Here is a 17,949-nt window from a genome sequence, read left to right on the forward strand (position 1 = left end):
TTTACTGAATATATTTAAGCTCTTAAGGATAATGTGGATGGAAATCATTACTGGGTTGCCATTTCAGATTGAAGGACCAGTGCATGGCCTGTGCAATTAAATTATTTAATTTGGTAGAGGAGGAACTATTTACCACACTATCATGCTCCTTATGCCTACTAGGTCAAGAAATATGCACGCGGAAACATGCAGCTATGTTGTGAAATATGTGACTGCTGCTACTGTTTCTGTATCTGCTACACAAATGCTCAGTAGGAAAATATTGATAAAACAGTTACCAGGATGAGGGCTAAGCTTAGAGGGCATTGCAGATTTTCAAGAATCAAAAAGTTGTTGACAAGAGATAAGTTGCCCCAGAGTGAGGGATTTGTCTGTAGAAATGCCAAGGATTTTTTGTCTGGTGCTATTGTGGTGCTACTTACAACTCTGCAGACCTGAGCAGATTTATGTTGAGTGACCCTATAAATGATGGATAACACTTTTTTCTACCTATCCAAAGTATGCAGGCAAGTCTACTCTCTGCACATTTTGCTTCAATATTGTGGTAAAGCAGGGAGCTTACCCAATGTATCAGGCTTTATGAGTAGGAAGCTCCTGCCCTTCTACAATCTGTTTTTTTGAATTGCTGTTTGAGGGGTTGAGACAGTATTCTCTGTTGGCAGTACCTAGATATGTCTTTATTTCAAGTATATGGCTATTCAAAGTGGAATGACTCACATCACGTTTTGGTGGGGGAAGTAGTATTTCTTTATTTTGAAAACAACTGGAGAAAGCTAAAATCCCTGGACTAGACAGGGTTGTTTGGCACAAATGTGGAATTTCAGCTTGTTAAAATAGCTAATGGCCCTACCATTTATGGACATGTCTGAGGCAACTGTGCATATAAGGAAATGATGCCAGGTTTTCTTCATAGTAGTTATATGTTATTAAATTAAATTGTTTTGAGAATACTTGTGTATATAGCCATTTGAGAAATATATAGCCAACATGCTGATAAGTCATATTTCCCCACTACGCTTTGGCATGTCCATAACTTAATAATATGCAATCTACATAGGACCGAAAACTATTTATCTGTATAAAAGAGTGTCTGCTTATGCTTCTTATTTGTATTTTTTTTGTTACTTGCTCAGGAGTTACAAAAAAGGCTTTTCCTGCTATTTCTACATAAACAGGTTGCATGTTTTTTTTTAAGTTGAACTGGTTGAACTGTTTTGGTTTGTCCTACACTGAAGAAGGCAGTTCATGCCGAAACCGGTCTGTTAATAAAGGACTGATTTATTTTTCACATCTGGGTCTGCTCTTGCTGGTCTATTTTTGTTTTTTGTGTATATGGTTTGGACCGTGCATTCCCCCCGTGCATAGGACTTTGTTTGGTACTGTTTTGGTTTGTCTCACAGAAGAGTCACATACTCAAAAATTAAGGCCCAGCAATATTTTATTTTTTTTAAAACACAGTATTAGAACCAGATCTCCGCAGGTGTTTCAAAACATTTAAAATATTTGAACTCACTAAAGCCTATAATGCCTTTTTGTATACTTCCAGTTCATGTCCATACCTCCTTATGGTGTCCAGAACTTTTTTTGGGTCTGGATTCTTTAACTAAATAACAACAGTTAATACTAGGCAGTAATAGAAAGGGCAAGAAGTTATTAACAACATAACACTTAGACTGTTACTCTATAATGTCCTGCAGTGAAGAAATTAGTCTTTGCCACCTATTACTCACATTTTCATATTTATGTTCACATTTTCATAAGAGAGAGACCTACATTATATTCAGGTACATAGTGTGAAACTCCAATGTGAGAAACATAACAATTCACTGCCAGTCCAGTGCTGTTTTAAATCACACTATACTGCAGATATTGCTAGTTGCTTGTTAGTAACTATGAAAACAAGCAATATTTCCATATGTGCTTAATATTTCAAAGAACAAGTGACTTACAAGTTGTTGCATGACATCAGTTGAAACCTTAGATGTTGAAGAAAACTGTATTTGATATTTGCACTGTAAGTTGCCCATCTTGGGAGAAACCCAGTATTATTGCTTTTTCTAGTTATACAGTTAAGCATATGTTTTCATATTTCTTTAAATAACTCAATGAACATGCACTTATAGAGAAAGTTCTTGTTGGCATGTGAAATCTTGTCTGGTTAACACAAATGTTCTAACAATGTTTTGTCTGGGTTGCATAGTATTCAAGATATGAAAATGTGTTTATGAAAGTTTGTACAAATATAACTTGGGGGTTTGTGGGCATTATAACATATTAGTTAATAGGGAGGCTGTCATAATGGTTAAGGTATTTACCTTAGAGCACCAGGTGCAGGGTCTGATTCTCAAATGGGGTAATTGGCTAGGCCAGTTAGCTTAGTACTAATCTATGAACCTATTACAGTATTTATGGAAAACACTATGAATGCACTGACATCTAAAGAATACTTTTTGCTAATAATTATGATTTGTACAGTTTTAATAGCTTTTATTGTTAACAAAATATTTACATTTGTTTATCTTATGCTTTTTAATGTTATTTTCCAGAAAATACAATAGAATGTAAGATGTGTGCCGACTGCTAGAGGTGTGACATTCCACACCGCATAGGTGTCAATGAGTTAAAAGAACAAGGCATCAAAGAATCAAGTATGAGTTTAGAAGACAACTGAAACAAATCAACAATTAAAAAATGTTTTATCAACTCAGATAACTCAGTGCCTGTGGATTCTCATATGTAACCTCCCTGACATGAAGAGAAAAAAAATGCTTCTGTCCAGGAGTCCCTTACCTGGCTTTCTTCCTTAGCAACTTCTGAGATTCAGGGTAGTGAACCAAAATGTCATTCAGATCTTTCTTGTCCAAGATGAAGAGATTGGTGAAGCCATGTGCTACGACATTAGCAGTTCTGCGATTTCCACCTCCCACTGCCAGTAAACTGTAATAATAATAATAATAATAATAATAATAATAATAATAATAATAATAATAATAATTAATGCTTAAGTTCATAAAAGTAAGCTAGCAAGATGACTATTTTCTAGGTTTCTCTGCTGTTATGTAAAAGAATTGTTTCATGACATCACTTCTACTAGTCTGAATTAAATTAACTTTTCTGATTCATGTATTTTTCTATCATTGACTTGGTTTGCTCTTACTCCCTTATTTTGTAAAGCACTATTGAATTTCATACTATAATCCTGAGTTGCTTCCTTCAGTTTCTACATATCAATATTGGCACTGAAATCAGCAAGTTGTGCTATGGGCATAGCCAGTTAAATGAAAAATAAATATACATAAATTAGACTGTCTTCTCATAAATATATGTGTCCAACTATTTGATCAGGAATAAAGTCAATAATGAGTATCTTACCATTTAGAGGACTTTCTTCTGATTTTACCTATAGTATGTTAGCATGCAAAATACACTTTGACACATTAGTATTCATTATAAATTACTTTCTGCAAAGTTAAAGGTTTGGCATAATGGCTAAGATGTTCACTTAACATTCACAAGGTACAGGGTTTAATTCTCACTTCTGAGGGAAACTGCTCAGGCTTAAAATGGTCCACAAGGGTGACTAGCCTAGTACTTATAACTTACATTCATGTGAAGACATTACATCTATGTGAATTTGTTGCACAGCAGTAAAGACATTACATCCATGTGCATTCGTCGTACAGCAGTAAAGGCATTACATTCATGTGCATTCTTCTTATAGCAGTAAAGGCACTACATTCATGTGCAGACATTACGTGATATGATTAAAGACCTCCTTGAACTGGTACTCAGGACACAGAAGGTAATGGCTCTTTCCCCACACAGTAATGATATTTTGGCATGCTGAGGCAACTCTTACATTAATGGTTTCAGATTGGCCAGTCCAAAGACATATTAATATCCCTTTTCTCCATTTTCTTTATCTTTCATTTTTGTAGGATTTTTCACTTATATAAAAAAAAATATTTTCGCCATGTTCTGCTTTGTTTTATATCACATTCAAAGCATTATATTATGCAGGCCTGAAGACTGATCCAAATGGAACTGCACTCATGACTTACCCACAGTCATTTGACCCAACTAATGAGCTATATGACTGCTGCCCTAAAAAAAAAAAAAAAAAAACAAAAACAAAAAAATCAACAAACAAAAAAGAACAATAAAAAAAATAAAGATGCAAACAGTGGAAATCATAGATAGTCCCATACTGTCTTAACATATATTACAGCTAATAACATACCACATTATGAAATGTCTGCATAATATCACAAACCAATATTTTCCCCTCAGTCTCTCCTACCTTAAATCCTTGAACAACCTCCTTTACCAGAGTAAGCATATCTTTAATATTTTGACCTTTAATTTCATATATGTAATGCTGCATAACATACTTAACATTTTTCAAATTTCTTTTGAATCTTCATAATAATTTTATAGTACATTGAATGCTATGATTAATTACTCCATTATCAGTAAAAAAGACAAACTAGTTAAGCAGTGCTGTAGAGCAAAAACCAGTATTAACAATTGTTAAGCAACCCCTAAGTACTGTTAAGGTTGGGTGTCATGCTACTCATGCACAAATGACTGTGTTAGCCAGCAAACAACAGCGGCAGAACTCAAAAAACATCTTTGGGGTCAATCTATCCTTTTCTCACAAAATATTGCCCTGATGTGTGTTACTGGCTGTTTGACAATGCTTACTAAGCACTTCATCAGCTATGAAAGCCAACAAAAGATTCTGTGCTTTTTTAGTCTAACTAGTAGTACATGGAGCAGATAAAGCTGCATTCACTACAAAGAATTATGATTGGATCTCCAATTGTAACATTGTATTATGGGCTCTCAACATGGATGCCAAGATTCACCTTTTAAGCTTCGATCTTGAGGTGAATGTCTTATCCTTCATGTCTCAAACACATATGTGGTTATAGTTGCAGACTCACTCATAATCATCTGTATAATCAACCATGCATAATAACAGAGTCCTTCAATGTCTTCCTTCTTCCTCTAAAATATTATAATTCCCATAAAGATTTTTCCCTCCCTTAAACTATCAAATAACCATTTATTAATAACTGTTAAAAACACTGTTTCTGATCCTTTCCCACCCTTTTCTAAAATGCATAATCAATACCATCATACCTAGGAACATTCTTATTATTTCATTCTCTAATTCCTCTGTATCTCTGTAACACATGCTTAGTCTTTACAGTAATCTTACTGACAAGCCACATAACAACTTTTGCATTACCATCCCAACTGTACATCTTCCCCACATAGTCAACCATTACTCTAATAACGTATTCCTGTCCTCTTCCATTATTTTCTACCTCACACTCAGTGTCCAGCATCACTCCTTTCACACTTTTACTTAAGTAAGTTGATGCTTCTTTTTTTCCTTTCATTACATATTTTTGACCATACAACATATCTATTATCTTTATTTATCTCATAAATGCCTCTTTTCTCAATCAAAGTCTCATTTTTCTAATGTCTGATTATACAATGTAAGCCATTCTAAATCCATTTCCTTACCACTTGTATGCCATAGCATTTCAACCTCCATGTAAACGTTCTTGTATTTATGCTTATTGCTAACCAACATTCAGTCTACATCCCATAAAATTGTCTCACTCTCTTATGCTCCCTAAATAATGTCTGCCCTTCATCACACATTACTTTTAAAGCTGCACACATACAAGTTAACCTAATTAATCCTTTGCCCTCTTTGATAATGTTTATGTTGGCTCCAAAAACTGACCAGGTTACAGTATGGTTATAGAAGACTATTACCTTAGATTCAATGTCAGTTTATTTCAAACACTGGAATCTTGGATGTTCATCGTGTTACCCTGCTGCAGTCATCACACTTAGGTTATCCTGACGTCAGGCGGTCCCGCAGCCTTGTACTTTTCCAGATTACCTGACTTACAAGCAGTCTTCCTCATCATCCCAATTTTATTTAATTTGAAAATATTACAGTTATTCTCTATAAAAAGTTACAGCAATATAAATCTTCTTGCAATAATGCTGCAATTAACAATATCCACATTTGCCCCTTCATGCAGCTTTATTGTCTGAAATAATCTTCTGCTATAGTTATTTTTAACATCAGTATAAGAATATATAATTCTTAATACCCATCCTATGACCTTACATCTGCAAATAACATTAACTGTAGATTTCCCATTAGCACAGCTAATATATTCTACTACAATTAATAATATTGCTGATCCAGAGCACATGTTCCTACCTATACTCTGTATGACATCCTTACTCAAAAGTTTGTTTTACCGGTCCTTTTACATTTCATTTAAAAACCTAATATCTAATAAGCCTATAATATTATGCTTCATTAATTTGCACCATTCTAGTACAACAAAACTTATTTCACTCTTAGTACCACTCACAGAACAAACAGGAAGGAAAATTACCCTAATGACTTTTTTAATCTTTCTATCCGTTTGCTTTCCTTTTTCTATATTTAACAATATTACATACAGACATAACTCTGTATTTTCTTTGCCAAAAAAGCCGACTGCATTTTCATGTAAGAAGATATATTTTTACTTTCCACTTGTTCTCCACTTACTATGTCCTGCACTACATTTTAGGTACAATATCTGTCTTGCCTTTCCATTTGTCATTCATATCAAGAAGGTTTCCATTATTTTTTCATTAACAGCAGTATACATTTACTGTCCATTTTGTATATTACTTATATTAGTACTGATAACATTTTCATCATTTTTTGTCATATCTTCATTTAGTCAAATCACAGATGCCTGTATCTTCCACACTTAAAATATTTCATTTTACACATTTTTATACAGTGCTTCCTTTCTCTTCACTGATTATAACAACTTCTATCATAGCTAGTAATCAAGTGTGTTTCATCATCAATAACAGCGCATTTTAGGCTGCTCATTATGGTTTACAGTTTCTCTTTTCTCCTTTATAGTAGCTATGAACCTATATATATATATATATATATATATATATATATATATATATATATATATATATGTATATGTATGTATATGTATATGTGTATATATATATATATATATATATATATATATATATATATGTGTGTGTGTTCTGTCCTGGGACCTCTCTTGTTCGGTATTTACTTTTCTGAGGTACAGGCCAATGTGGGAGGACTATGGCTCACCAAGTTTACAGATGACTGCAAACTGGGTGGCATAATCGACTCTCCAGCTGACACAAACATCCTTCAAAAATGTCTCGCAGAGACGGATAACTGGTGCCAGAGCCATGGTCTAAAGCTAAATGCCAAAAAGTGTATAGTCATACCCTTTGGCAAAAAGAATGTGCCCACAAATTACCACATAGGTGGTAACCCATTAAGTACAGAGAAAGTAATTAGGGATCTGGGGACCCAAGTTGATAGCAATCTCTCCTTTGACAACCACATTGCCAAAGTGGTTAGAAAGACCTTCTACATAGCCCACCTCATCATGAAAGGATTCACATCTAGATCAAGAGAGGTAATCATGCCCCTTTATTCATCCCTCATCAGGCCCATCATAGAATACAATGCCCCCTTTGGGATGTACCTTATCCGACACCTGTAGCAATCAGAAAGACCCCAAAAGTACCTCACCAGGAGGATCAAGGGACTCAAACAGATGCCATATGCTGCTCGGTTAAAAAAACTCCAGCTCTACTCAGTTGCATACCGCCTACTTCGAGGCGATCTATGCCTGACATATAAAGCTATGTCCAACCCAGAATTAATGGACATGCTCCACCTCAGTAAATCTAAATCCCTTAGAGCCACACGATCGAGGGACTTGAACCTCAGTACAGGAATAAATAGAACATGCCAGAGGGACAGATTCATAACCCAGTGGCTCCCTTCGCTCTGGAATAGAATTCCAATTCATGTTAGGCAGAGCACCTCACTGACTCTCTTCAAGAAGAATCTTGATGAGTGGATGGGGGATCGTAGGTTTGTCCTGGGGATTACTTCCGTGTCACTATTAGACAGAGGCACAGTAAACTAAACTTTAAAAAGGGCACAGTATACTCAAATCAAGGGGTGGCGTAAGCCAAACACAATTGGGCTAGGCTTATAAATGCCCCAGGGCAGATAGCCTAGTATGAACCTATGAACCTACATGTTTATAGTAACAACACCTACACATACCAGCTTAATAAGTTGAACTTTCACAAAGAGACCACTACTTCCCCATCCTCAGTCTATAAATTAAACTCATTAAACAGTGCCTAAAAGATACAAATTAGTGTACTTTGCACTGAAATAGCTCCTTATTTCAGTTTCAGAAAGTCCATCTGTACAAAACTGCATAACAACCCACTTTTTTCCATTATAAAAATGAATCAGAGAATGAATGGCAACCTCTTCAAAACCTAATGGATGAGTCAGTTTATTCCACACACCATAGCTGCTTATAACAATGCCTTTCTTTATTCTTATCTGAACCAGTGGTTGCCTTCTGAGAGCTAAATTCTGCACAGTTCTGTCCTCTATCTTGGCAACTACAGTAGCATATGACCTTGCGGACACTTTCTGATTTTCACATACAACTGTACCAGTCACTTCCTTAGTGGCAGATTACAATAGGTGCAATGCAGGTGGCCACCAGATGCCCACAGTTTTTGGGGGAGGGCATGGCTGTCTGCCCAATATACTGTCCACTGCACCTACTTGAAATTAAATATTTTTCTTAAGTTGTTACATTTAACAATGCTAAATAATTTGAGTTAACTTGTGTGCTGAACACAGCTATTTACATTATGTATTTATTTAAACAAGAAAATCTGCTCACAGTAGCATAGTACATTAACAGTAACATTTGATACAGAACATTTGGGTAGTGCAACATGGTTCTATTAATCAGTAAAAATATAGATTAGGACCTTAAAATGGATTCCTGTTGGACACTTAAAAATGTGATGGGTTGTTTAAATAGCATATGTGAAAGTTTTACTGGCTGTTCCTGATTAAAATGTGTGATGAAAACCGGTCAATAAATCCAAGAGACAGCCAGCCATAAAAGCAACTAAAGAGGACTGGGTAAGCAACTAACCAAAGCAAATGTTTCAGATAATTTTTTCAGAAAATAGTACTGGTTAATTTCTCTAACCAGCAAACAACTGAAAGATGTGAACAGTATTAATAAAAATGGTTATTGCTCACTGTCCCTATTTGAAGGAACTGAGAAATTAAAGTGATTCACTGACTAGGCAAAGGTTATTCTGAGGTTTTATAGAGTGAAGAAATTACTGAAAGGGAAGAAAAAAAGTGGTAGTTTGATGCTAGTGTTGTGTGCTATATTTGGAGACATCGAGGTACAGATCTTTTCAGACAGTGGGGCATGAGGGCTTTAGAAAAAGAAGCCCTGGGATACAGAAAGTGTTTCCATGAGCTGTGAGCCCTACCATGAGTGGCCAATGCCTTGCAGTAACCCTTCCCAATTAAGAGACTGCCCTACTGTAGTGCTTTTCTGTGACCGGCAAGCATCAGCACAGAGGGTAGTTCCACCTGCCACAGGAAATGGTTATGAGGCAATCTGGGTAAGTGGCTAACACCAACAAGCCATCCACTCTTCCATAGGTTCATAGGTTCTAGGCTAACGACCAGTGGGGATTTTATAATCCCAACTGTATCCCACAATTTTATCTGTCTTAGAGCTTATTTTATGAGTGTATATAAGCTGGGGCATAATTTTCCGGCTGCCTCTGTCCATTCAAAACAAAGGTGCTAGACTCTGTGTGTATTTCTGATTTCCAAGCAACTAGTCCAAGTTTCTCTTTAATAGGGTTAGGTAAGAGCTCTGCTTCACATGGATGGGAAACCTGGTCCAGAGAATGGGGATTATCTGAAACACATACCTGCCTCCCCATGTGTCCTAGTTATATCACACGCAAAGTTTAAATCTGTATTCATTTAACAGTTATGCAAAAGATCCATCAGAGTGGGACCCAAGGATGCCTTGTATGCCAGGCATAGACTGCCTCTTAACAGTCTGTAGGAAACAGAGTATATAGATAGGGCTTTGGTGTGATCTGCATAGGACATGGTGTTTAGGTTCTGTATTCTTTTTTGAGGAACTTCTGTGTTCCATTTTTTGCATGTTTCTGGTCAGGTACTTACTGAAGGGGGTGTTGTACTCATTGATTAGACTGATGAAGGCTGAACACAGTGGAACAATGACTTCTTTAGACCTAGATAGCATGCTTTTGATTACAAGTTGAAGAACATAGAATGATTTCCTTACTACCTTAGACACATGTTGGTTGAAAATCAGGTTACTGTCTACCTATGTGTCAAAAACCTTGACTACAGCTTCTACTTTTAGGGTTGTGTGATTGATGAGGAAATTTCCTAAGGCACTCTCAAAGGGTACTGTTATGCATTTCTTGCAAACGAGTTTTAAGCCATGGCTTTGGCACTAATCATTTGTTCATGTTAGTCCTCTCTATATGATGTTAGTGCCTTGGGGAGATTCTATGACTACTCCAAGTTTGAAATCATCTGCAAACCTGGTTAGTTAGAGGCCCTTGACACTGACCTCAACCTCTGTGAAATAAGATGCCAAAAGCACAGAACCCTGAGAGACACTGCTAGTTACCAGCTCCTTTATGGAGATGGTTCCTCTATCCTAACTTCCTGGGTTCTATTTGACCACAAGCTGGATATGCAGTGCTTAATATAGGGGTTTATGTCTATATGGATGAGTTTTGTTTACAATGCCAAAGAGGGTTATTGCATCAAATTCCTTAGCTAGATCAGGGTTGGCAGCATGCACCATTTTGCCTTCATCCATTGCCTTGGTAACCTTCTCAAAGAAGTCCAATACACTGAGTAGGCATGATCTGCTCTTGATGAAACCAAGCTACACTGGACCCAGTATTTTAAGGTTTTCTATGTCTTTGTTAATAATTTCCATGATAATTCATCCATTGGCTTTGCAATGGTGACTAGTCAAACTTATGAGTCTGTAGTTTCTGGTGGCCATCAAATGGCCCACCATTATGCAGAAGAATGACTGTTGCCTTGAGGTTAAACAGTAACACCAATGGTCCTACTAGGTCATGTTTCATGCTATTTAGGAGGCATTCTGTGATACTATCAGGGCCCATCGATGCAATGTTTTTGGCCTTAGAAAGTGCATTTAGGACCTGTTTCCTAGTGATAGTTGGGGCAGTTTTGTTTGATGGTATTTCATGGGGAGTGTGGCCAGGGAGGAAGAGGGGGTAAAATTGTTGGCTGTCAGATTTGTTATAATTTCCAGTTTTGTGTAGGTGGCTCCATTTACAATCAGTTTTGCACACTGCTGTGTGCTACCTTTGAGGTTTCTGACATAGCTAAAGAAAGCTTTGTCATTGTCTTTTCCTGGGAGGCTATCTTTAAAACACATTTGGCTCCAGTAGACTTGATTTGCCTCTTAGTTATTTGCTTAGATCAATGGGAGAGTTTTTATCATGCTGGGTAGCACTTCCTCATCTTGGCTACAACCTTTTTTTCTTTTGTTGTACAGCCTGTTTATGTTTGGATTCCACACAATAGTTTTTTTTTTTTGAGTTATCTCTAGACTTACTTCTGGTGGGCATGTCTGTCTCTGTGCATTTATTGACATGATTATAATAGGGTTTCTGTGAGCAATTCTGCATAGGAAGCTATATTCTCAGGGTTGGGGAGGCTTGAAATTTTGACAGGTTATCACATAGCAGAAGTAGGAAGTTAGTCTTATAATAGTTTCTAAATGTTACAGGGTTAGCCAGGGTCACAAAATTGATTTTTATTACAAAAGAGACAGTTTTGTGGTCCAACCTTACCAAAGGGGACACAATACACGGGGGGGGGGGGTGTACAGTGATCTCCCATGCTCTTGAATAACAGGTCGAGTATGTTTGCACCACTAGTGGGAATATGGACTATCTGGTTCACGGTGTCTGTGTTTATAAAGTCCAGGAATTTCTTCACCAGTAAGTTTGGGGTGGTTTAATTATTTAAGTTTATAGAGGGGTGGTTGAGTCACCCATAAATATTGCATTGGGTTAAATGGTGAGGGCCTCCACTAAGTCCAGGTATGAGTTATGGGTCATAGAGGGTGAGCTATAACTTGCAAGGATATGATATGATATGAGACTTTGCCTTCGGAAATCTGACCTGGAGAAGCTCAAGCACATTGTCCTATCTGACTAGCCTTGGGGTGTTTGTTGTTGATGTAGACTGAGACTCCATGATGTAGACTGAGAGTCCTCCATTTTTGGCTGTGCAATAGCTGGCCTGAATATGTGGAAGGCATTGTAGCCCTGTATTGGTGGGGTTCTCTCTGCAGCTTTAAACCATGCCTCATTAGTTGCACAGATATCCACACTCTCCAGTGTGGACAGATTTGGAGGTAGTTGAGTTTCTTTTTTAAGGCTCCTGGCATTGAGCAGAAACACCTTTAAATTTCTTGTGCTGGTTTTGCTACATCTGAAAGTTTCTCATTTCAGTATTGCCTAAAAAAGCACTATGGGGAGGACAATATTTTAGCTAATATTCAGAAGTGTAGAGGGGACAGGTGCAGACCATCCTTGGCAAAGCAACATGGTCTGTTGGCCATATCTTCCCATACTGACAAATATTATACTCCTTTAAATAAGACCAGAAAGTAAGCCAATTATTGAAGTCAGTCATCATATTCATAGTTTGACATCACATATTGTGGCGTCATCTTGGTGAAGGTAGGATGCTGCTCAATGCTTGGCACATACCAGCCTGGGACACATAGTCCAAGATCTTCATAATGTCTCTTTCGTATAGTCCAGGGAAGTATTTCTCAGGTCATTTACACCCATATGGACTATACCTGGGGCTAGCAACTTATTCTGTGAATCACTTGGCAGCATAAATTACAAAGGCTGGCCGAGATATTTAACTTGACCAAAAGGCTGCAATTACCCTTTGACTATTAAGGAAGAAGTCACAGTGCAAGTAAGTGCAGTGAGTGAATCTCAGAGGAGATGTAGGGGCAGGTGATTCTGTGTGTGTGTTTACCTGGATGGTCACAGTAGGGGAGTTAGATAGGAGGTGGAGACTCTGTGTGTGTGTGTGTGTGTGTGTGTGTGTGTGTGTGTGTGTGTGTGTGTGTGTGTGTGTGTGTGTGTGTGTGTGTGTGTGTGCGTGTGTGCGTGTGTGCGTGTGTCTGTGGGTGTGTGTGTGTGTCTCAGAATGTGCATGTAGGTGGATATGTGTGTGTGCCTATGAGTCCAATAGTACATGGGAGACTGTGTGAAATTAAATGGATGTTTTTGTGCAAATGTCTGTGAGTGAGTGTGAATGAGTGCATGTGTGTTTGTGTGTCTGTGCACACCTGGGGGGATGGCGGTTATTCGCCTCAATATCCTTGCCCAAAATATTGGACAGAGCCAAAAATAACGTCAACATGCATTTCTAAACATCACAAAGTATGAAACTTGAGGCATATGGCATTATTGACTGTCATCTTCAGTGCTTACTGGAAAGTCTAAAATTTTATGAAGGAATGAGCAAATAAATGAGGCTACCTCATGGACATTTTACAAGCCTTTTGGACAGCTGAGGGGTATAGTGCCCCTGACATGAGCAGTCAGAGGATGACAGCTGCAAAGTGATTTTAGCATGAATAGTAAAACAAGTGATTCAGAGACATGCAAATTAGCTGATAATGTTGTCCTCCATATTGTGGTAAAGATATCTCAGATTTACATTTTCCTCTGTCTTATCAAAGGACTTGGTACTTTATTTGACCTCAAACCACTCATTTTTTAACTGCAGTCTTTTGATTTACATTTTCCTCTATCTTGTCAAAGGACCTGGTACTTTATGTGACCTCAAACTGCTCCTTTATGAACTACAGTCAAGGTTAATGAGATGACTGAATCGGGGGGGAAGATGTAATCAAACAAGAAATAAAAAAGCTTTAGATCTCAGGAATTATGGTAGTACTATGTTGTCTTATGTCTTCAGAAAATATTTTTTTTATAGTAAGATATCAGCAAAAGGATGTACCTCTAAGTTAGTGCTGATCCACTAAGTATCGAATAGGGGATTATTTAGTGACATTACAGAGACTGAGACTGGGGTTAGCACCAACTTGGTGATACACCCTTCTGTTGATATGTCATGATTATTCCTGCTTAACACTACCATCAGATGTAGGAAATGGTGGCTGTATTCAGGAGTTACCTGACATGGACCCCTTTGTGTGCTTGTCTTTGTAGTATGATGGGACATCTGAAAGTGCTACGTTGAGCAGGATTGATTAATGAAGTGTTAATACAAACAGGGGAAGTAGGCTGATTGCTCAACTTAGAAAAGGAGAGGTGGAAAAGATGCTGGAAGCATTAGCAATACTAACAAAACTGTATAGAGAAGGTGATTTTTCAGCAGCAAAAGAGAATTCTGTAAGTGATTTCTGCTTCAAAGCATTGTTGTGATCCTTCATTTATAAGCTCATAGGTGGTTGCTAGGCATTTTGTTTTGCTATTTGGTTAACAGAAAGTGATAGAAAGTGATTTTGTTGTATTAATAGATTAACTGTATAAAAATACAAAAAGCTTATCGCACATATAGACTAGTTCGTCATATAGTCTGCCAAGAAGCCTATCGAAACATGTTATTTTGTACATGCATTTGTAAGCTTTTAAGAATGTTCTAGGTTTTACTTCTGAATGTCATGCAATCTATAACTCTTATACTGTCCTGTTTTTGCTAACTTTCAAGAAGTGTCTCGTTCTCTGGGAAAAGTATATATCTCTTCATAGCTTCTTTCTGCTGCATTACATAATTATTCAAAAATATCATAATTTGGATTTCTATTTGTGTTCTTGATCATTTTAACTTGGTGCTTTCATTATTTCTTCCACAAACTACTAGATTGTAGACTATAGATTGTGGATTTCTTGTTTTTGGTTTTAATATTATATATATTTTTTTACATGAACTGCTTAAAAAATGAATAACATATTTTTTACTTGCTATTTAAAAAAATAACAGCATAAGTATTGCAGCTAGCCATATGCAACTGACTTGCTAACCCTCATCCAATCATGTTTTTTCGGCATCTGTCTCAGCCTTTCTGTATATCAGCATCACCCACCCCTCTGATTAGACATTAAAAGAATGGTTTACAGTCAAAATGTGGAAATGCAGTTTGATGAAAACAGGTTGGTCGAACGTGTGTTCTAGCAATACCCGTAATGTCGAACCGAAGATATATGACTTCATATTAGCTAAAGTGAATACACATTTGCTAATATGAAGTTGACGTTTTGAATTGAGATCACAGTACAGTGCGGATCAGGAAATGTTCCCTTTGGTGTATATAATATGTAGGGGGCGTGGGGGGCTTGTCCCCTGCAAAAACGTTAATGGTGATACGGACTTTTGACATTGGAACTTCTGGTGTTTAAATGTTGATTGCTGGAGTTACCATTTCTGACATTTTTGGTAATTTAGTATTACCAAAATTAGATAAACAAGTTGGCAATTTTGTTGAAAATTGTTTTCAGTTTCAACATTTTGATAGTAAACCTAAAAGAACTTGTCACCTTCTCCATTAAGTATTGTTTTCTGCTGTTTAGCTTAAATCTCATAGTTTCCCTTTTGCTCTCCTGTTTCACTACTGTCCTTTCTATTCAACTCTGCTTACCTAGCTATCATAACTTGTGCAGTTTGTACTTATTGCAAGTTCCCTTCTTATCAATTGCACAATTTCTTTGTACTGCATAAACTTCCAGTAACTCTGTGTCTCCCATTCTCCTTAGCATCTTTTTGCTCAATACCAGCTTGATGTCTTTTCCCTCATATGATCTCTTTAAGCTAAGGATGTATGTAAACTGCCAGAGGTGTAACATCCAAGATGCTAGGTGCTGTGACTAAGACACTATAGGATGTACTGTTGTGTGGTAAAATAATCGAGCCTTCCAAAGTGTGTTTCTGTATGCAGCTTGTTTGTAATATGGCTACTTTGTGTTACTGTATTGGCATTGTATATAGAGCTGCCTGGAGTGCAGACAGTGTACAGGTATTGTTTCACACTTCTGTACTTTATAACTACTTACTAAAATTAGGGCTCGGCAGAGCAGTTTGAATTAAGCAGTTTACTGGCTTGAAATTTTTGAGTTTTCCATTGAACCCAGGATAAGTTTAGACAAAATTCCTTATGTGTTAATACTGAAACCAAAATTAGCACACATCAGAAATTGCTACCTGTAATTCATTGTCACATCCTTATCTATACTGTTGGGTTATAATTTTAGAGGTTTGAGTGATCTTTTATGGTTGAAATGTTCAGAAGTAGTAATTCTATTTTTATTGAATAGCAAATCTTATTTTATTTCTTGTTGTAAATTATACCATGACCCCCCCCCAAAATGTGCATGCTGATTGGTCGAGTTATACTAATGGAAAAGGTCAGATCTCTGTTGCTTATTTTATGCTAAACCCATTTAAGCAACGGAGAAAGCAAGATCTCCATTGCTTTTTTTTACTGTTTCACTATGTTAAATGGGTTTAACATAGCAAGACAGTTTTAAAATAAGCAACGGACATCTCTGTTGCTTATTTTAAATGTTAAACCCATTTAACATATCTTGTTTTCTCTGATCGGATGCCAGACATCTGCGGAAGGGCAGCAAACAGGCATTATACTATGCCATTATTTAAGAAAAGTAATAGTTTCTTTTCTTAAATAATGTTATAATAGCAATAACCACTTCTGGTTGTGGGTACCAAACCAGCTATAATAGTCAAGACTAATGGCAGTTAAAGCAAACACTTAAATGTTGCTTTGTCAAACAATAAATATAATTTAAAATAATCATGTAAGCAAAATATTTAAAAACAGGAAGATGAATGCAAAAAAAAGGCGTGCATTTATGCATGGTCGTAAAACAACTAATGTGGTGGAGAGGGCCCATGGGTTGAGATTAGCATGGGGCTAACGGTACACAATCCACCACTGACACATTGAACAGCATCACTATCAAACATCTCATGCATAGACAGCACCTCCTCCTCCTGCACTATGGAATCATCACTCTTTTCAGAAGCAAATAGATCCACCTGTGGCATCCAGCCTCAGGACACCCCTGGGCGTGTTATTTACACAGTAACACACACCCTGTTAGGTATTATTGCTTGTCTGTGTAGCTAATGATATTGTAAATGACAGAAGAGCTCCATTGTCATTAAATGTAATGGGTAACAAGACATACAGATTGCTGCACAGTTTACAGGACCAATCAAAACATCTGGAAAAATCATTCAAAGAAATTACAAGGACTTGATAAAGAGTAGCACTTACATCTGATAAACTTTAGTAAGTGAAAATTATTTCAGGCTCCATGTGACTATTAAAAGGACACACAAAAGCATTCTAATGTAAATGGCAGAGCTACAGAGACAGCTGTGCAGTACCATTTTGTAGATGTTAAGATACTTATTTTTATTTGACATTTGTTGTGTAAGCAAAGAAAATAGTTTGCTTTTAAGGAAGATTTTTCACTTAATGAAGTATTAAAGACAACAATATCAGTGCAATGACATTCAGAAACACAACATAATTGCAAAAGAATATAGAATAGTGTTTTAAGAGAATATCCACTGACTGTCCTGAGAAGCAAACATTCTTCTTATGGTCCAGAATGTCATGTAGACCTGATATTTGCTTATTTAAGAAACATAAAATCACTGCCAAACATGTTATAAGGGCCATTGTAAAAGAATATTTTAATGGAAAACTGACAAAAAGAGAGTGAATAGCAAACACAAAGTGCAAGATGACAAGTATGTTTCAAAATGTGTATACAGAATAGTCACTGAGATGTATACAAGTGCATATCAAAAGATTGCATAGCTAGCACCTCATAGACAGACTACACAGCAGTTGTAAGTAGCATGAATAATGACGTAGGGGATAT

At 36.8% G+C, this 17,949-nt stretch overlaps 1 protein-coding gene across 2 annotated transcripts in view; it reads right to left on the reverse strand.

Moving 5' to 3' along the window:
- The window catches only part of CNGB1 (cyclic nucleotide gated channel subunit beta 1), a 734,247-nt gene that overhangs the window by 35,086 nt on the left and 681,212 nt on the right, over positions 1-17,949 (reverse strand). For both annotated transcript variants that reach the window (XM_044081527.1, XM_044081526.1), the window contains exon 19: positions 2,791-2,937. In XM_044081527.1, the coding sequence (XP_043937462.1) occupies positions 2,791-2,937 (147 nt within the window). The remainder of the gene's footprint in view (positions 1-2,790; positions 2,938-17,949) is intronic.

The sequence above is a fragment of the Protopterus annectens genome, chromosome 8.part0 (assembly GCF_019279795.1).
Source record: "Protopterus annectens isolate FY-2018-M chromosome 8.part0, PAN1.0, whole genome shotgun sequence".
Lineage (NCBI taxonomy): Eukaryota > Metazoa > Chordata > Ceratodontiformes > Protopteridae > Protopterus > Protopterus annectens.